Here is a 21500-nt window from a genome sequence, read left to right on the forward strand (position 1 = left end):
GGTTTAGCATAGTATACTCCGATAGAACCCCGATTTCAGCATGGGTAGTGCAGCGGGCTTGCACAAGAGGGGAGTCACTCCTCTCCTTTGTCAATAGATTACCCCGATTTTTGATATAGAGTCACTGATGTCCCTTTGGGTTTCACGGATACTGCTAGGCTGACAGTATTTTGTTGTATGACTTTATGAAATGGAAATCCCGAAAATGAAAATGATATTGATTGATTTGTACGTACTTGTTTGAGTGCAGGAACTGAAAGACAAAATGCTACAGGCATTTCGGTCTCATAAATCTCTATAGACATGATTGCAATATGGATTAGTTAATCGGGCATCTGTGAGGTCCCGATCTAGATGTGATTACTTCGTTAGCGAAGTAATCAATTCAAAAAACTCAGCCTGTCATGAGGCCATGTGGCCAGCGCTATGTGCCAAAATAACAAAGTTAAAAGCAGCGCTGAAGTTAAAGGCAGCGCTTTACAAAGAATGTGCTGCTAATTAGAGAAGCAAAGGGAGCTCGCTACCCAATCGCTCCTCTCTCCAAGGCTTCACCGCCGCCTTCGAAGACAGCATTCTCAAAATCCTCACCACTCGCACTCTTGCTTTCCTCAGCCTTGCAACTTCTCCCATCGGCCTTAAAGCAGCGCTGAAGTTAAAAGCAGCGCTTTACAAAGAATGTGCTGCTAATTAGAGAAGCAAAGGGAGCTTGCTACCCAATCGCTCCTCTCTCCAAGGATTCACCGCCCTTCTCACCGCCGCCTTCGAAGACAGCATTGTCAAAATCCTCACCACTTGCACTCCTGCTTTCCTCAGCCTTGCAGCTTCTCCCATCGGCCTGCCAGTAAGCATGGTGCCGATGTCATCATTGGCCTCCCTGACACCGGCATCACCACCTCGGTCCTCCTGCCTTCTCTTCTCGTTGAGAAACAGGACGAAGATTACCTGCTTGAAAGTTCGTCAACAAACCTCGCTGTGCAATAACATCCCTTAAAAACTACGCCATCAAAAGCTACCCGATCTTCTCCACACGCAGTTTGCACGTCACAGAGCTTGTTGGCCAGCATGTATGTTAAGAGCGGTTCACTTGTCAAGGCACAACAAGTTGTCGATGAGCTTCCAGTCCGGGATGTCGTCAGTTGGACTGCACTTATTGCAGGATATGCCCGACATATGCTTGCATTTTGAAGGCATATGGCATTTTGAAAGACGTCGACACAGGAAAACAAATTCATGATGAGCTTGTTAGTCGGGGGCTGTTGCAAAAAACTGTCGTGCTTGGTAATGCTATGGTTGACATGTATGCCAAGTGTAGTGTACTTCCCAAAGCACAACAAGTTCTTGACGAGCTTTATGTTTGGGATGCAGTCTCTTGGAATGCATTGATTGCAGGATATGCCCAACAAGATCAGGGCCAGGAAGTGCTTCGCTGTTTTTATCGGATGCAAAGTGAGGGCTTCTCTCCGGATGCGGTCACCTATGCTTGTGTTTTGAAGGCATGTGGCATTATGCAAAACGCTATCATGGGCAAGCAGAGTCATGATGAGATTGTTAGGCAGGGGCTGTTACTAAAAGATGTCGTGCTTAGCAAGGCTTTGCTTGACGTGTATGCCAAGTGTGGTGTACTTTTGAAAGCACAACAAGTTCTTGACCAGCTTACTGTTCGGAATGAAGTCTCTTAATTGCACTGATTATAGTATATGCCCGACAGGGCAGAGCCAGGAAGTTAAGGGGTGTTTTCAACGAATGCGGAGGTAGGGTTTCTCCCCAAATGTAGTTTCTTGGGCTGCACTTATAGGAGGATATGCCCAGCAAGGGCGGGCCAACGTGGCAGACTTTCACACGGGCTCCATCGTTTTGTCGATGCACCTAGGACAGCGATACGCACAGGGAGAAGGGCCGAAGCGTGGACTCTTGGTTATTTTTACAAGCTTGCAGGGAGATGCAGGGCTCTCTATAGCTTTCTAAAGCCAAGGCAGGAATGCAGCCTCTGGGATGTCGTCTCTTGCAGCGGGTTAAGTGCAGGAGATGCCCAACATCGTTGATGCAAGGAAGTCCATTGGCGATAGACATTCAATCGCGCGATGAGTAAGCATTATCATTTTCTGATTTTTGACACTGAGAATGCAGTTAATGAACACACTAAAAATTGCACGCTGCCGTGGGAATGGCACGTTCTCTCGTATTATAAAAGTTGGGGAGGACTGTGCAAACTCCCCGATGCAAGGAGACTTGCATGTTTTCTTTTTTTTTAACATAAAAATGGAACAACAAACAATTAATAGCATTGACATCTTCTATGATCATGAACATTGAGGTTGACAAAACTCTTAACACTCCTTGTGGTTTTTGGCGAGGTACCCCTCTAAAGCAATACAATCGGTAACCAATTTATGCGGAAGTACACCACTAAACCACGACGATCGGTATCCCATACACTCTCACATAAAAAAATCTAACACTCTTTCATGAAAAATCTCTCTCTCTCTCTCTCTCTCTCTCTCTCTCTCTCTCTCTCTCTCTCTCTCTCTCTCTTTCCAATATGTTGTTCGATCTCAATTTGATGGAACATAGCTAACGAAGCACTCTAGTTACTAAATACGTTGCCGATTAATCATGGTCTAAGATTTGGAATGAATTTGAATGTGATTTGTCATGTGATGTCCTGTCATGCCAAGTGATGTCCTGTGATGTCCAGTGATGTGACTGTCGATTGGTACATGTGCTAGATGTGTTTTGCCAAGTGCGTCGGTACTAGCAGTCAGTGTCTGCTAAGACAGTTTATGGCCTCTGTCTGTTTTGCAAGCGTAATCGAGGGCGATTACAATTCTTTCAAGAGGGGGGTATGTCACAAACTGGTGGCTGGCTAGCCTCAAAGACACATAGACTGCGGCAGAAATGCCACGTGGCAGTAGTATGGAATCCCCGCAAAATGCGCTGGTAGGTTGACGTGGAAAATCGTACGAAATCCCGCTTTTTACGGCGCTGATGACGTGGCAGCCTGTACGGATTTTCGTAAACTGCACTGGCTGAATTTTTATGGCAACTTTTGGGCCTATTGCTTTTGAATTAAAAAAGCTTTTAAGTTTAGAGATTTTTGGGGCTCTGCTTTTGGGCATCCCTTGTACTTATAAATAAGTGGGCAGGGCTTCACTTCTCAAAGCATCTGGACGCACATTCTAAGAGTGAGCACCTACCCGCTCTCTCGTACTTTGAACGCAGAACACCGGGCCGTATCAATTGTGTGAACTGTTTTAAAGTGAATCTTTGTTGTGTCGCGGTAGAATCTTGACTTGGGGTGTCCAAGATTGTTACATACTGCCTCGAGTCACCCAAAGTGAGTGTTGGACCCTCTGCCATGGGACCCCAAGAAACATGAGGCCTACTACCAACCAAGTGGCCTCTCTAAGTGCTGACCATGGGGTTCCAAACAAGGGGCTGTCTCAGGCACTCCTCCATGCAAGTGGGCTGACGCTGCTCCCAGGAGAGAAGCAGGCTCACAGCAAAATGATCCTCCAGTCTCCTGCTCAGGCCAACTCTGCACATCTCTGTGAAATCCATCCGATGGAAGGTCTCCAAGGGCCTCCTGTCTGAGCCACTCTGCTCTAAGCCGCTGAAGCAAAAACTCCTTCCAAGGCTCCTTTCTAGAAGCAGTCCTCTGACAACAAACTTCCCAAGAAGGGCTCTGCTCTGCTGTGCAGGGTTTATGATCCCCAACCCCCCCGAGAACAAGGTAGAGTGATGACCTGCCAAGCCACTTTGGCCCGGGCTATCTGAGTGTCACGCCTTGACCAAAGGAAGTTCCTGATCAGCCTCTCTACTGCTGCCGAAGCTCAAAGAGATCCAACAAGATGTAATGTACCACATAGTAGCCAACAACATCTGGTTGGCCACTACAACTCTGCCTACCAAAGAAAGTCGTGCCGAGCTCCAATGTAGCAGCTTCCTCCTGATGGACAGGAGGAGGGGAGCAATCTGCTGCTCAAGAGACAAGTCCAAGCCAGCCTAACAGCCCAAGTATCGAACTGCAGTTCCTGCGGAGATCCATTTAAAGCCCTCACCTGGCAGCCAATCAAGCGTAGGAGCACTGCCAACCGAGAAAGCCACTGTCTTCCTCCAATTGATCAGTGTGCCTGTGATGCACAACAAACGTCTCAAGAGACTGCTCACACCTCTGTAGGTTGGCCTCCTGGCCCTCCAAGTACAAATCTGAGTCATCTGCAAACTCAGCATCCGGTAGCTCATCGCCCCGAATAGGGAGCGCTAAGCCACGTAGACCAACCTGCTGTGAAACCAAAAATCTGCATTCTTGGGCTAACTTATCTTTCTATTGTGCACTAAGCAATACACTCTCTATTGTGTGCCTTAAGCTTCTTCATCTTCTCCAAGCTGTGTGTGTATCCCTGAAACCCTAATTCCAACACGAGGGGTGAATCTCTCTTATTTCCAAAATGCAAAACTGCTGAGACCAAGGTAAATTGTAGCAAAATCTTTGAATTTTCATTACCCGGAAAAAAGCCAGACCAAGGTAAATGTAGCAAAATCTTTGAATTTTCATTACCCGGAAAAAAGCCAGACCAAGGTAAATTGTAGCAAAATCTTTGAATTTTCATTACCGGGGAAAAAAGCCATGGACAATCATCTTAGCAAGAAGTGTCTGAGCATCTCCAGATCAATAATCCCCAAGCCACCCAAGATGATAGTAGACCATCTAACCCAAGCCATGGTATCATGAGTTCCATCTAAACCTCCCCAAAGGAAGTTTTTAACCAAGCGTCTACACTAAGACATGACTCCTACATGAAGCACCCAACACGAAGCAATGAGCCAAACCAAAGCAAGGAGGACCTCGTTCACCACCATGGCTCTAACAGCTAATGACAAATGCTGAGAGGACTAGAACCAAACTAAAGCAAGGAGCACCTGGTTCAGCATAAGGGATCCACCAGCTAATGACAGATACTAAGAGCACCAATGATAAAGCTTCCCCCCCTCCACACACACACCGTCTACATATTACTCTCTCTTATCAGCGCTACTGTTCCCATGTGCGGTGTGATGCAGATTGCACGCCTCACATATCAGAGGGCTTCCCCGACTTTTAAGTGATTCCATTCTACATCTCTTGGTCATTACATGCTTCCATTCTACCTTATGGCTTACTTGACTTATCATAAAAAAATGATTACAAGTCTCGTCATGAAAGAAAAGAACTACTGCAGATTTCAAAACAGCAGGCATTTCATGTATCCTTGTCACCTCTTAAGGACTATTTTTAGTGGCTATTGATTATACAAAAATATTCAATAATTTGGTACTTCCTTAGCTGAGACTAACAACTTAGTAACAAGAACGTACCCAGAAGCAAGCTCGAGAAGGTCAAGATCCCAAGCCACTATTTTTTGTCTCAGCCCTTTAAGCGCTTTGTATCTACAAATATAACAAAGGTATGTTAGCTAAACCAAACTACTTGATAGAGCAAAAGACAGCATGAGGTCCACAACCAGCCCTAACAATTTCGAGAAAAGTTAAGATATGAAGCTACAATTTGCACTTATTTCTTTTACCTGGGGCTGTTTCTATGGGTATCTCTCTCTTGTTTGTGGTACTTAGTCTCTTTGGAGGGTGTTTCAGTTCATGGATGGAGGTTTGTAGTTGTGTATGCAAACAAGAAAATTACACAGACATACAATCAACAAGCACAAGGGCTGTTAAGAGGCCCCATCGCATGGTGCCTAGTGTTTGAAAACCTTCGTTTAGAACCTGAAGCAAGATCCAAACTGCACACGAACCATGTCCCAAGCCAATAGAGAAATAAACATTACAAGCATGTCACTTAGCTGCCAACCGCAAAATGAGTACTGCCATATTTCTCCCCATTTTTTGTTTCTGGCAATTATCTGATGTCCATATAGAGACATGACAAAATCGAACATAAACTCGTCTCATAGGCAAATTTTTGCCTTTACTATGTTAGTGGAGTGATCTCCAGATTATGGGGGTAACAGTATAGGGGTATGTGGTTCACACTGGCCCTTGTTGTAGAGTAGTAGGATTTTATTTTGCACTAAGGAGGTCCTTCTATTAGGTTTTCTGAACATCCCAGCGGGCTACATATTCCCTATCAAGAGGGTGAATTGTACAAAACAAAAAGGGAGACTCCCATGAGCAACTGACTAAATCAAAAATGGGAGGGGGGAAGATCCAAACAAATGCTTGCATAGAGGCTAGGGACTGAAGCTCAAAAGCCATGTTCCGATCTACTAGGAGCAATGCCTCGTTCTTGTGCCTCGTAGCTAATCTTTCCTCCTAAACATCCTTCGGCACGCTACAAAAGCGCATCCACACTCCATGACTGTGTGCAAGCAAAGCTGCCATGGGACCCAAGCTGCATATGGCCAACTGCCTAGCATATGCATGCTTGCTCCATACCAAGCTGGCCAAGTCTCTCCTCCATGTAAGCGTAGTTGCCAAGAAACCCATTTCTTCCATTCAACAAACTTATGAAACGTTTAAAACATTTTGAAACCTCTTACATGTTTTAAAGCCAAATGGTTTTCACACGTGTCTAAGTCACACGGACTCGTCCATACAGTTTTAACTAAAGTTTGCAACCTTAAATTGATTGAACCTCCTACTTTTTTCATGTTGATTTGCGTATACATGTGTTATGATTGTAAGCTCTAAGCATACATATCTATCTCTTGACACTCAAAGATTTTGACTAAACTTCTATTGTGGCATTTCATGAACTAGCGAAACCGTTTTGAAACTATTGAATCTCGTTTCAAAAACACATTCTGAAACTTCACCATGCATGTACTAAGGCAGCTCTTTAGACAAGTCTAGTTGCAGTCTCTCCCAACCCAAGAAAGAAATCAATAGCAACACACACACGCACGCACGCACGCATGCGCATATAAATATATATAGAGAGAGAAGTGACGAAAATAACGCGAACCCTAATGCCTTCTCCTATCACGAACCCTAATGCCCTGAAACCCTAATGCTTGAAAACCCCATAGATTGCAGATGGCGATGAGGCTATGGGCTCTTTAGACAAGCCTAGCTGCAGTCTCTCCCAACCCAAGCAAGAAATCAATAGCAACACACGCGCACGCGTGCGCATATAAATATATATAGAGAGAGAAGTGACGAAAATAATGCGAAACCCTAATGCCTTCTCCTATTGCGAACCCTAATGCCCTGAAACCCTAATTGCACAAACCCTAATGCCTGAAACCCCATAGGTTGCCGATGGCGATGAGAAAACCTATGGGGATGAGGCTATGGGCTGAAAACACTGGTGCTGAATACTGAAAACGTTGGGCTAAATACTGAGTACTAAAGGTTCTTGTAATGTGCAACGGCAGTGAATGATGATGTAAGCTCAGGATAAGTGAATAGTGAGTGCTCAAGGTTCCTTTTACTTAAGAGGAAGGGAGAGCCTTCCTTGCTTAGAGAGAGAATGTGCAATGACCAAAACAAAGAGAGTGGAAACGGTGAGTGCAAAGTGCATGAGAGTGCTAGAGAGAAATGAAATGAAATGAAATGTTATATTAACGTCTTCAAAAGGGCAAAATGACCTATGAGACCAATCTGATACCATGTCTGGGTACAAAAAGATAGAACAATAATACTACTACTACTAGAATCCATCCTCGTCTGCACTCTGGATGTCGAGAGAGTATGGCTCGAATCCTCTGCTGTAGTCTCCCTCGATGTTGTGTAGCCCCTCTTCTCAATCGTGGCCGTCTGGATCTCCGTAGCTCCAGTGCTCGGTCGATGAGAGTGCCGGTAGTGGTCGAATGAGTGGGGGCTGAGCTTTGCAGTGATGGCTGCTCCTCAAGCTGTCCCATATCTAGTGAAAAGAAATCTGTAATCTGTTTCTGGGACTGTCTCTCTCTAGCTCTCCCCAGTAAAGTGTCTCTATATCTGTGTAACTCAAGTAGATATAGCCCAAGACATCTCTGATCCTCATAACTCATCACCTTAGAGAAAGGACCAAAACCCTCTCTAAATAAGCAGTGGAAACGGCCCCGAATCTCATAGTACACTGTGCAATGGCATATGTAATGTAGCTCTGTCTTTGGCTCTAGCTGGCATAAGCGGCATATCCCGCTGTTTGTTGGTATCCTTTGAATATACCAGTCTCAATCTCCAGCTGATGTGAAGATGTGCATATCTGACCAATGGCACACCGCAAACCATGAGACATATGTGTATCCATGTAGCTGGGTCAAATTACAAACCCATCTCCCGTGAGGTGGAGAAGATGCTCTCTATAGAAAGCCATCTTCGTGCCCAACTCCTGTGGCGGCTCTATCCATGTTCTCCCGGTATCCAACTAAATCAGGTCCTGACGAATGAGTCTAGTAATCTCCACCCGTGTAAGAGACATCAAGGGTGTCTGAAGAGAGTACTGGAAAGGGGGCAGCATGTCTATGGTGAAGCCATGCATCTGGAACCATGAGTCATCTGTGCATACTAAAATGAAGTGTCCCCCTGAAGAGCTAACTGTCTGGAAGACTCAAGGGTCAGTCTCACATATCTGTCTCTAGTAGTATCCCACAAGCTGTGCACAAAGGAGATTGATCTGGTAAGCGCCTCAATCTCTAGAGGAGGGGCAACTAGCTCTGCTCGAATGATAGCGTGGGGTACGGAGGCCTTGACTCTGATCAATCGAGAGATCGTAGATACCAAGGGCCTCTCCATACGTCTCCAACTATCTTGGAGAGAGAAGAGACGACACCAGTTGAGGTCCCCAACCCCCCTCCAAGGGCCCCCCTCTCTATTGCTAGAGAGGTATTTGCTTTAGATTGCACAAGGTCTGGTATAATGCTTCTAGATGTTGTGGTACTTGACAACGGCGATGTATACGACGATGACGACAACGACGACGAAGACTGAGGTGCAGCAAAACACACACAGCTTGGAAAAGATAAAGGAAGCTCAAGGCACATAATAGAGAGTGTATTACTGTCACAAACGGGAGCGCATAGCAATAGAGAATAGACTCGGATAAATAGAATTTCTCACTTAATACTGAAGCCAGAGTATATAGAGAGAAATAGATAAAGGGAGAGAGATAGAGAGTGAGAAGATCGACACAATACTGGGGACCAGAAGATAGGCTGCACCCCCCCCCCCCCCCCCGTAATAGTATCTATATTACGGAGAAGTATATACAAGCACTTGAACCGAACGTATTACAACGTTCGTTCTAGAATAAGACTTGATGGTTCCTAGAAGCCTCAGCTTCCTATTCCTAGGGCAAAACCCTATTCCAAGGAACTTCCGTTCCTTATTCCAAATCCTCAAGAATCAAGGTTCTCGCCTCTGCATCTCACCTTCCAAACTCAAGGCATGGCATCCCTGCAACTCTTTTCCGACTCTGTTCGGAGTCCTTTTTCCCGCAGAACAACTCTGCTTTCCTGGACACGAAGTCCTTCCCTTGGGAATTTCGACTTCCGGATCACATCGAGAGTCTACTTGTTAGGTGCAACGAAATGATTGTTTGCGCTTTGCTCAAGATGAGTGCTCCGAATTGTGCTCAAGGTTCCTTTTGTTCTTATGGAAGGTAGAGCCTTCCGTTCTTAATGAGAGAATGCTATGATCACAAACAAAGTGAATGGACACTATGCGTGCAAGTGTATGAGACTGAGAGATAGAGAGAGAAGAGAGATACGACACCAGAGACGTTGTAAAACCCTCCTCCGAAGGCCCCATTCTCGTCGGCGAGAGTGGTCTAATTTTGATTGCACAAAGTGGTACAATGCGTATGCAATGGACTGATGCAACTTGGGACTATGCCGATGACGACGACGGTGATGACGACGACGACATTAAGGCTGAAATCTGTGGTCTTCTATTTCCTGAATTTCGGGGCTGTTTCGGTGGCTGAAAATGACTGTTTTGGCTGCATTTTAAAGGGCTGAAAATGAGGTTCTTCTGCATGGGACTAGGGCTGAATCTTCTGTCGTCCAATCGGGCTGAAAATGCTGACCATATAATGCGATTGAGGCTGAAAACCAAAAACGCTGGGGCTGCCTTGTAGCGTTACTAAAACGCTGGGGTTTTGGGTATGTGGCGATGTCTGCAAAGCTGGAAAACGCCAAGCCTGAGGGAGGTGCTGATGGAGATGAAAAACGCTAGGTTGATGGTGGACGATGATGAAGACCAAAAACACTAGGGGTGCTGAGGGGTTCCTGCTTGGAAGATGCCTGTTGAGCGGGAAGCTCCTGCTGCTTCTTCTACCAGAAAGTGCTAACTTGGGTTTGCTTATATATTAACTTAGCAAAATTGCCCTACCTACTTTTGTTGGAAAGTCGCTTAAAAATAATAAGTGAAAAATACCAAAAATAGTGAAAATAACCTAAATGCACTGGACAATTCCCCTAACTGATTCTAATGGATTCTGAAGGGAATTTTGATGATCATGCTGTGTGCAATCAGAGGATATGCATCTACACTAAGTGACTGGACATGCATGGTCTACGAATAGACTCACAAAAGTGCCAAATCACTTCTAATCTAGACTTGGCTGGACTGACTGAACCCTGATCATGCTGTCGCTTGTCCACGTATACATAGGGTTGGATGTGTCACGTGACATCCCCTCCTTTCCAAAGTGAGGTACTGGTACCGAACTGTATGGTGTCGAGGGAGATCGCCAATAGCATCCGGAAGCCACTCTTCGTCGGCCCACTATTATGTGTGGGTCGTGCGGTACTTGAACTTCATAAAGGTCTGCAATGCTTGCTTCTTTGGGCCGCGCCGAAAGCAACACAAAGGCTTCTGTGGCTCCTTCGATGCTTCAACTTCGTCAAGAGTCATACTTCTTCCATCTTTAAGAATCTCCATGGCTGAAAATTCCTAAAACCATTTCCAACACAAAACCATGAACATACCTATTCCATGTAAAGTGAGTGGAAAAAATCTTGTCTTCCTCAAAGATTGTGCATGCAATGTAGATGAACAAAGAGACGGAGTGCTAACCCGTTCACCACATACACGCAAACAATGAGATCGAATCTTGTCTTGATGATCTAAAGCAATCAACTTTGGCAATTCCCAACGGAAATTCCCATGCTTGGTGCTCATACTATCATGTGCTCTGTCTACAAGTGTGTCATGCTAAGGAAGAGACATGGAATGTGACTTCCTGACATACATACTTTTCAACTTGTCATGAAAATTCCGCATACATTCGTGCCCATCTCATGAGAAAAACGTGTTCAACATACAATATGTCATGCCTAGAAAAAGGGATCACATAACCATGCTGACTAAAATACAAGAAACGATCACGAATGAAACATTCGAACAATGCGTGCGTATCAATCATGCGAACACATAATACTTCTTGTAAGGGTCCTTTGGACCTAGGCTCGAGAGCCAAGGTCGGTTCTTCCTGAATGATCGAATCGTCTTGTGGGGGTTCTTTGGACCTTGACTCGGAAGCCAAGATCGGTTCTTCGTGATTGATCGAATCTACAACGAGGTTAGCTTCGCTAGAAAAAGCATCAACTAACGCATCATCCTTGTGAACAATCACATCATCTTCATGCAACTCATCATGCTTGTGAGAAATCACATCTTGATCATGCAAATCATCATGCTTGTCATTGGCATCCAAATCATCATGCTTAGCAATATCATTCAAATCATCATGCTTATCTTTCTCATCCAAATCATCATGCTTGTCATTCAAATCATCATGCTTATCATTGTCATTCAAATCATCATGCAAATCCTGTGTGGCATGCTGTGCAGAAGAAGAGACTGAGAGAGTCTCCTTTTCCCGAATCTCTTGCATCTGTGCCTGAGCTTGAGAAAAGAGTCGCAAGAACTCTTCCCTCCTTGCTTTAATCTCGCGATCAAATTCTGCTTGTCTTGCTTTGCTCTCTGCTTGTCTTTTTGCTTTGTCTTATGCGTGTCTGCATGCCATTTCTGCTTTTCTTTCTTTGCATTCACGATCCAATTTGGCTTGTCGTTCTTTGGCTTCCAAGCGTGCTTGCTCGTGCTCACACGTTATGGCTGCCATTCTCTCTTGGTATTTGCGCTCTATGGCTGCTATTCTTGCGGCATTTCTTGCTTCGCGTTGTAAATTCTGTTCCATAAACAACAGTTCCAACTCCTCCATTGCAGTTAGTGCAATCGATGTCGTAGATGGGGAAGAGGGAGGGTCGGAAAAACCTCCTGGTGGGGAAAATTCTTCTTCGCCTCTCTGATGCTCATCACCTCCAAGCGAAGTATCCATTCCCCTTCGAGCGATGATCATTCTGAAGTCGTGGGTTCTTGTGGTCTTCGGTTCTTAAGTTCACGACGAACATGGGTTCTTGGGGGCCTTGGTTCTTAAGTCTACGTGGAACTTGGGTTCTTCGGGGTCTTGGTTCTTAAGTCCACAACAAAACGCCCTATTGGACGACAGGAGATTCAGCCCTAGTCCCATGCAGAAGAACCTCATTTTCAGCCCTCGAAAACGCAGCCAAAACAGTGATTTTCAGGCACCGAAACTCAGCAAATAGAAGACCACAGATTTCAGCCCTAAAGTCGTCGTCGTCATCACCGTCATCGGCATTGGCATAGTCCCAAGTTGCATAAATCCATTGCATACGCATTGTACCACTTTGTGCAATCAAAATTAGACCACTCTTGCCGACGAGAGTGGGGCCTTCGGACGAGGGTTTTACGTCGTCTCTGGTGTCGTATCTCTCTTCTCTCTCTATCTCTCAGTCTCATACACTTGCACGCATAGTGTCCATTCACTTTGTTTGTGATCATAGCATTCTCTCATTAAGAACGGAAGGCTCTACCTTCCATAACAACAAAAGAAACCTTGAGCACAGTTCGGAGCACTCATCTTGAGCAAAGCGCAAACAATCATTCCGCTGTACCTAACATTGGAATGAGAGCAATTTTAGGTGCAGTGGAATGATTGTTTGCGCTTTGCTCAATATGAGTGCTCCGAACTGTGCTCAAGGTTCCTTTTGTTCTTATGGAAGGTAGAGCCTTCCGTTCTTAATGAGAGAATGCTATGATCACAAACAAAGTGAATGGACACTATGCGTGCAAGTGTATGAGACTGAGAGATAGAGAGAGAAGAGAGATACGACACCAGAGACGTTGTAAAACCCTCCTCCGAAGGCCCCATTCTCGTCGGCGAGAGTGGTCTAATTTTGATTGCACAAAGTGGTACAATGCGTATGCAATGGACTGATGCAACTTGGGACTATGCCGATGACGACGACGGTGATGACGACGACGACTTTAGGGCTGAAATCTGTGGTCTTCTATTTGCTGAATTTCGGGGCTGTTTCGGTGGCTGAAAATGACTGTTTTGGCTGCGTTTTCGAGGGCTGAAAATGAGGTTCTGCTGCATGGGACTAGGGCTGAATCTGCTATCGTCCAATAGGGCTGAAAACGCTGACCATCTGATGCGATTGAGGCTGAAAACCAAAAACGCTGGGGCTGCCTTGTAGCGTTAGTAAAACGCTGGGGTTTTGGGCATGTGGCGATGTCTGCAAAGCTGGAAAACGCCAAGCCTGAGGGAGGTGCTGATGGAGATGAAAAACGCTAGGTTGATGGTGGACGATGATGAAGACCAAAAACGCTAGGGGTGCTGAGGGGTTGCTGCTGCATCTTCTCAGCAGGAACCCCTCAGCACCCCTAGCGTTTTTGGTCTTCATCATCGTCCACCATCAACCTAGCGTTTTTAATCTCCATCAGCACCTCCCTCAGGCTTGACGTTTTCCAACTTTGCAGACATCGCCACATGCCCGGAACCCCAGCGTTTTACTAACGCTACAAGGCAGCCCCAGCGTTTTTGGTTTTCAGCCTCAATCGCATCAGATGGTCAGCGTTTTCAGCCCTATTGGACGACAGCAGATTCAACCCTTAGACACCACAGATCAAGTCCCGAACCTCGCAGATCGCACCTTCCCGCAACAGTTCCTCGCCGCACGGTCAGTTTCCACGAGGTTTACAGTTTCAGCCCAAAAAACACAGATTTCAGCACCTGCGTTTTCAGCGCGTCGTCGTCGAATCGCCGTCACCGACATACAGTCAGAATTCAGCAGATACAAGATTTGCAGATTTCAGCCCTTAGCGTTTTCAGTTTTCAACCCGTCTCGTCGTCGTCCTCATCGTCGTCGACATCGTCGGCAAGTCCAAGCATTGTAGAGATTTGTGCAATCAAAGGAGACTGCTCTCGCCATAGAGAGTGGGGCCTTCGGAGGAGGGTTTTATGTCTGTGGTGTCGTATTCTCTTCTCTCTCTCTCTCTCTCATGCACTTCCATTCACAGTGTCCATTCACTTTGTTTGTGTCCATTGCACTCTCTCACTAAAGGAACGGAAGGCTCTCCCCTTACGTAAGTAAAAGGAACCTTGAGCACAGTTCGGAGCACTCATCTTGAGCAAAGTTCAAACATTCATTCCGCTGCACCTAACATCAATGTCAGGTGCAGCGGAATGAATGTTTGAACTTTGCTCAAGATGAGTGCTCCGAACTGTGCTCAAGGTTTCTTTTGTTCTTAAGGAAGGTAGAGCCTTCTGTTCTTAATGAGAGAATGCTATGATCACAAACAAAGTGAATGGACACTATGCGTGCAAGTGTATGAGACTGAGAGATAGAGAGAGAAGAGAGATACGACACCAGAGACGACGTAAAACCCTCCTCCGAAGGCCCCACTCTCGTCGACGACAGTGGTCTACTTTTGATTGCACAAAGTGGTACAATGCGTATGCAATGGACTGATGCAACTTGGGACTATGCCAATGCCGACGACGGTGATGACGATGAAGACTTTAGGGCTGAAATCTGTGGTCTTCTATTTGCTGAATTTCGGGGCTGTTTCGGTGGCTGAAAATGAGGGTCTTTTGCATGGTCTAGGGCTGAATCTGCTGCTTTACATGCATGCTGAAAACGCTGCCTCTTCAGCTGCATTTATGGTTGAAAACCAAAAACGCTGGCAGATTTGGAAACGCTAGCAAAACGCTGGCCGAATCTGGAACTGCTGCTGTGTTTGACTGCTGATGCAAAAGCTAGGGGACTGGTAATGATGGCGATCATGGGAATGCTGAAATCGCCAAGATGGGAGGTGCTGAAGGTATCCAAAACGCTAGGGTTGGGGAGATGCTGAAGAGGTCCAAAACGTTGGGGTTGGGGAGATGCTGATGGGGGTTCCTGTTGAGAAGGTGCCTGTTGAGCGGGAAGCTCCTGCTGCCTCTTCTACCAAATAGTGCTAGGGTTGGGGAGATGATGATGGGGGTTCCTGTTGAGAAGGTGCCTGTTGAGCGGGAAGCTCCTGCTGCCTCTATTACCAAATAGTGCTAGCTTTGGTTTGCTTATATATTTTCTTAGCAAAATTGCCCTACCTACTTTTGTTGGAAAGTCACTTAAAAATAATAAGTGAAAAATACCAAAAATAGTGAAAATAAGCTAAATGCACTAGACAATTCCCCTAACTGATTCTAATGGATTCTGATGGAAATTCTGATCATCATGATGTGTGCAACCAGAGGATATGCATCTACACTAAGTGACTGGGCATGCACGGTCTACGAATAGACTCACAAAAGTGGCAGATCGCTTCTAATCTAAACTTGACTGGACGGACTGAACCCTGATCATGCTGTAGCTTGTCCACGTACACATAGGGTTCGATGTGTCGCGTGACATCCCCTCCTTTTCAAAGTGAGGTACTGGTACCGAACTATATGGCGTCGAGGGAGATCGCCAATAGCATCCGGAATCTTGGAAGGGACTCTTCGCCCGCCCACTCTGATGTGTGGGTCGTGCGGTACTTGAACATCATAAAGGTCTGCAATGCTTGCTTCTTTGGGCCGCGCCGAAAGCGACACAAAGGCTTCTGTGGCTCCTTCGATGCTTCAACTTCGTCGAGAGTCATACTTCTTCCATCTTCAAGAATCTCCATGGCTAAAAATTCCTGAAACCATTTCCAACACAAAACCATGAACATATGTATTCCATGTAAAGTCAGTGGAAAAAATCTTGTCTTTCTCAAAGACTGTGCATGCAATGTAGATGAACAAATAGACGGAGTGCTAACCCGTTCACCACATACACGCAAACAATGAGATCGAATCTTGTCTTAATGATCTAAAGCAATCAACTTTGGCAATTCCCAACAGAAATGCCCATGCTTGGTGCTCATACTGTCATGTGCTCTGTCTACAACTGTGTCATGCCAAGGAAGAGACATGGAATGTGACTTCCTGACATACATACTTTTCAACTTGTCATGAAAATTGCGCATACATTCGTGCTCATCCCATGAGAAAAACGTGTTCAACATACAATATGTCATGCCTAGAAAAAGGGATCACATAACGATGCTGACTAAAATACAAGAAACGATCACGAATGAAACATTCGAACAATGCGTGCGTATCAATCATGCGAACACATAATACTTCTTGTAAGGGTCCTTTGGACCTAAGCTCGAGAGCCAAGATCGATCCTTCGTGATTGATCGAATCTGCAACGAGGTTAGCTTCACTAGAAAAAGCATCAACTAACTCATCATCCTTATGAACAATCACATCTTCTTCATGCAACTCATCATGCTTGTGAGAAATCACATCTTGATCATGCAAATCATCATGCTTATCTTTGTCATCCAAATCATGATGCTGAACATTGTCAATCAAATCATCATGCAAATCATTGTCATTCAAATCATTATGCAAATCCTGTGTGGCATGCTGTGGAGAAGAAGAGACTGAGAGTCTCCTTTTCCCGAATCTCTTGCATCTGTGCCTGAGCTTGAGAAAAGAGTCGCAAGAACTCTTCCCTCCTTGCTTTGATCTCGCGATCAAATTCTGCTTGTCTTGCTTTACTCTCTGCTTGTCTTTCTGCTTTGTCTTATGCGTGTCTGCATGCCATTTCTGCTTTTCTTTCTTTGCATTCATGATCCAATTTGGCTTGTCGTTCTTTGGCTTCCAAGCGTGCTTGCTCGTGCTCACGCGCTATGGTTTCCATTCTTTCTTGGTATTTGCGCTCTATGGCAGCTATTCTTGCGGCATTTCTTGCTTCGCGTTGTAAATTCTGTTCCATAAACAACAGCTCCAACTCCTCCATTCAGCCCTAGTCCCATGCAAAAGAACCTCATTTTCAGCCCTCGAAAATGCAGCCAAAACAATCATTTTCAGCTACCGAAACAGCCCCGAAATTCAGCAGATAGAAGACCACAGAACCTAACCCTATGTGTCTGTGGACAAGCTACAGCATGATCAAGGTTTAGTCAGTCCAGTCAAGTCTAGATTAGAAGTGATCTGGCACTTTTGTGAGTCTATTCGTAGACCGTGCATGCCCAGTCACTTAGTGTAGATGCATATCCTCTGGGTGCACATAGCATGATCATCAGAATCTCCATCAGAATCCATTAGAATCAGTTAGGGGAATTGTCCAGTGCATTTAGCCTATTTTTCCTATTTTTGGTATTTTTCACTTGTTATTTTTAAGTGACGACAAGAACCACATCAGCGTGGGCCGGCGAAGAGTCCCTTCCACGATTCCGGATACTTTTGGCAATCTCCCTCGACGCCATACAGTTTGGTACCAGTACCTCACTTTGAAAAGGAGGGGATGTCACGTGACACATCCAACCCTATGTGTCCGTGGACAAGCTACAACATAACAGGGTTCAGTCAATCCAATCAATCTAGATTAGAAGTGATCTGACACTTTTGTGAGTCTATTCATAGACCGTGCGTGCCCAATCACTTAGCGTAGATGCATATCCTCTGGTTGCACACAGCATGATCATCAGAATTCCCATTGAAATCCATTAGAATCAGTAAGGGGAATTTTCCAGTGCATTTGGCCTATTTTCCCTATTTTTGGTATTTTTCACTTATTATTTTTAAGTGACTTTCCAACAAAAGTAGGTAAGGCAATTTTGCTCAGAAAATATATAAGCAAACCCACGTTAGCACTTTTTGGCAGAAGAGGCAGCAGGAGCTTCCCGCTCAACAGGCATCTTCTTAGCAAGAACCCGCAGTACCCTCAGCACTCGCAGGCCTTGGCGACCTCCCTCCCAAAGCCTAGTGTTTTCAGTTTTGCCATAGCCAACCCCCACCATTGCTTGGCGTTTTCAGCATTTCTTGACCGCAGCAGATACCTAGCCCTAGTGTTTTGGGTTTCCCTCTCAGGCCTGGCGTTTTTGCATATCCTCAGCACCTCCACAGCCTGGTGTTTTCAGCCTCCGCATGATTGCCAGCAATCCCAGAAAAGCCAGTGTTTTTCACTAACACTAGAAGGGCAGATCAGCGTTTTGATTTTCAGCCCATTTGTAGCAGATGAGCAGCGTTTTCAGCAATTAAGATTTGCAACAGATTCAGCCCTAGTTGGTTACAGAAGATAGTCATTTTCAGCCCTTGAAAACGCAGCCAAACAGTCATTTTCAGCCACCCAAAACAACCCAAAGATTAGCAGAAATTCAGCAGATAGAAGACCACAGATTTCAGCCCTAAAGTCCTCGTCGTCATCACCGTCGTCATCATCAGCATAGTCCCAGGTTGCATCAATCCATTGCATCGTCATTGTACCACTTTGTGCAATCAATAAGTAGACCACTCTTGCCGATGAGAGTGGGGCCTTCGGAGGAGGGTTTTACGTCTCTGGTGTCCTATCTCTCTTCTCTCTCTATCTCTCAGTCTCATTCACTTGCACGCACAGTGTCCATTCACTTTGTTTGTGATGATAGCATTCTCTCTCTAAGAACGGAAGGCTCTCCCTTCCATAAGAACAAAAGGAGCCTTGAGCACAGTTCGGAGCACTGATCTTGAGTAAAGTACAAACATTCATTACGTTGCACCTAACATTGGATGTCACGTGACACATCCAACCCTATGTGTCCGTGGACAAGCTACAGCATGATCGGGGTTCAGTCAGTCCCATCCAATCTAAATTAGAAGTGATCTGGCACTTTTGTCAGTCTATTCGTAAAAAGAACATGTCCTAAGCTTAAAGCGAATGAATCTAAAGACTCCACAGAACCCACTTCCTCTGTAAATGCAATGAATGATAACACGTGTGCCCCAAGTTTCTCATGACCCTCCCATTGATGATTCTCTCATTAAATGTTATGGTCGTACGTCGGGGCAGCGTTTTGTCATATTGTTTGACCCAGGTAGTATGCATGATGTTATCAGTTCCTCTCTTGTTGAGAGAGCCCGCCTCGAAGTTAGTCCGAGATCTCCTATCGAGGTCTCTGGCTTTCGTCCCGGTATGGACGCTCTCATCACGGAGGAGTGCCTTGATGTGTTGTTTCGAATTCAACAAGCTGCCTTCACTAGAAGATTTGTTGTTTCTCCTCTCTCAGGATGTGATATGATTTTGGGCATTCGATGGTTTCGTGATAATGACGCTCTCATGAATTTTTCGGTTAACACTATAACTCTCAATGCCGACAGTGATTCTCCTATTGTCATTCATGGGGAGGACATTGTTCATTCTCCATCTCTCATTGCTAATATGCATGATAAGATTGAAAGGATTCAGGAGAAGGAGACTCTCAATCTCTTTTTCTCCACAGCATGACACACAGGATTTGCATGATGATTTGAATGACAATGATTTGCATGATGATTTGATTGACAATGTTCAGTATGATGATTTGGATGACAAAGATAAGCATGATGATTTGCTTGATCAAGATGTGATTTCTCACAAGCATGATGAGTTGCATGAAGAAGATGTGATTGTTCACAAAGATGATGAGTTAGTAGATGCTTTTTCTAACAAAGCTAACCTCGTTGCAGATTCCATCAATTACGAAGGATCGATCTTGCCTCTCGAGCCTAGGTCCAAAGAACCCTTACGGAAGTATTATGTGTTCGCATGATTAATACGCACGCATTGTTCGAGTGTTTCATTCGTGATCGTTTCCTGTATTTTAGTCAGCATCTTTATGTGATCCCTTTTCCTAGGCATGACATATTGTATGTTGAGCACGTTTCTCTCATGGATGAGCACGAATGTATGCGGATTTTTCATGAAAAGCTGAAAAGTATGTATGTAAGGAAGTCACATTCCATGTCTCTTCCTTGGCATGACACAGTTTCCGAACAAGCACATGAAAGTATGAGCACCAAGCATGGGCATTTCCATTGTGAATTGCCACAGTTGATTGCTATAGATCATAAGCGAAAGATTCGATCTCATTGTTTGCATGTGTTTTTGGTCTTCATCATCGTCCACCATCAACCTAGCGTTTTTCATCTCCATCAGCACCTCCCTCAAGCTTGGCGTTTTCCAGCTTTGCAGAAATCGCCACATGCCCAAAACCCCAGCGTTTTACTAACGCTACAAGGCAGCCCCAGCATTTTTGGTTTTCAGCCTCAATCGCATCAGATGGTCAGCGTTTTCAGCCCTATTGGACGACAGCAGATTCAACCCTAGTCCCATGCAGAAGGACCTCATTTTCAGCCCTCGAAAACGCAGCCAAAACAGTCATTTTCAGCCACCGAAACAGCCCCGAAATTCAGCAAATAGAAGACCACAGATTTCAGCCCTAAAGTCGTCGTCGTCATCTGCATAGTCCCAAGTTGCATCAGTCCATTGCATACGCATTGTACCACTTTGTGCAATCAAAAGTAGACCACTCTCGCCGACGAGAGTGGGGCCTTCGGAGGAGGGTTTTACAACGTCTCTGGTGTCGTATCTCTCTTCTCTCTCTATCTCTCAGTCTCATACACTTGCACGCACAGTGTCCATTCACTTTGTTTGTGATCATAGCATTCTCTCATTAAGAACGGAAGGCTCTACCTTCCATAAGAACAAAAGGAACCTTGAGCACAGTTCGGAGCACTCATCTTGAGCAAAGCGCAAACAATCATTCCGCTGCACCTAACATTGGTTGGAATCCGTCTCGTGGCTTGCACCACTTGAGGAACTCCCACGATCTTTGGGTGGTTCGGTCTTCGAGGCTAGCACTTGTCGAAGCAATTCTTGAGTGCGTAGCTCTCTTTGATCTTCATGCTCGGTCTCCAAAGCCAATCTGTGAGCTGTACGCTCGGCCTCCAAGGCCGCGCTTCTTGCCACCTCTTCCGCCTTTCTTTGTTGTTTTCTTTCTTTGTGTTCGTTGCGCTCGCGTTCTATAGCAAGGCGATTGTCTTCTTGTTGTGCGGCAAGTCTTGCGTCCCTTTCATCACGCTCACGGTCCCTAGCAAGGCGATTTGCTTCTTGCTCGCGGTCCCTAGCAAGGCAATTTGCTTCTTGTTTGTCCATCATGGCCATCATCTGCTTGACCATCATCTCCATAGGAGTTAGTACAACTCGGGGCGTAGATGGCAAAGGGGGAGGGTCAAAAAAGTCTCCAAGTGGGGAAAATTCTTCGTCGCCTCTCTCATGCTCATCACCTGTATGCGAAGTATCCATTCCGCTTCGGGTGACGACCATACACTATGATCTTTGGTTCTAAAGTTCACGAGGAACTTGGGTTCTTGAGGGTCTTGGGTTCTTGGGTCCTTGGGT

The 21500-nt window shown here is 45.4% G+C and overlaps 1 protein-coding gene across 1 annotated transcript in view; it reads right to left on the reverse strand.

The window, feature by feature from the left end:
• The window catches only part of EMB2729 (Alpha amylase family protein), a 177882-nt gene that overhangs the window by 140879 nt on the left and 15503 nt on the right, over window positions 1-21500 (reverse strand). Inside the window, exon 2 of the mRNA XM_086515669.1 lies at window positions 5356-5427. Coding sequence (XP_086371795.1) covers window positions 5356-5427 — 72 coding nt within the window. The remainder of the gene's footprint in view (window positions 1-5355; window positions 5428-21500) is intronic.

Source organism: Adiantum capillus-veneris, chromosome 7 (genome assembly GCF_014529385.1).
Source record: "Adiantum capillus-veneris isolate H3 chromosome 7, ASM1452938v2, whole genome shotgun sequence".
NCBI classification, from domain to species: Eukaryota; Viridiplantae; Streptophyta; class Polypodiopsida; order Polypodiales; family Pteridaceae; genus Adiantum; species Adiantum capillus-veneris.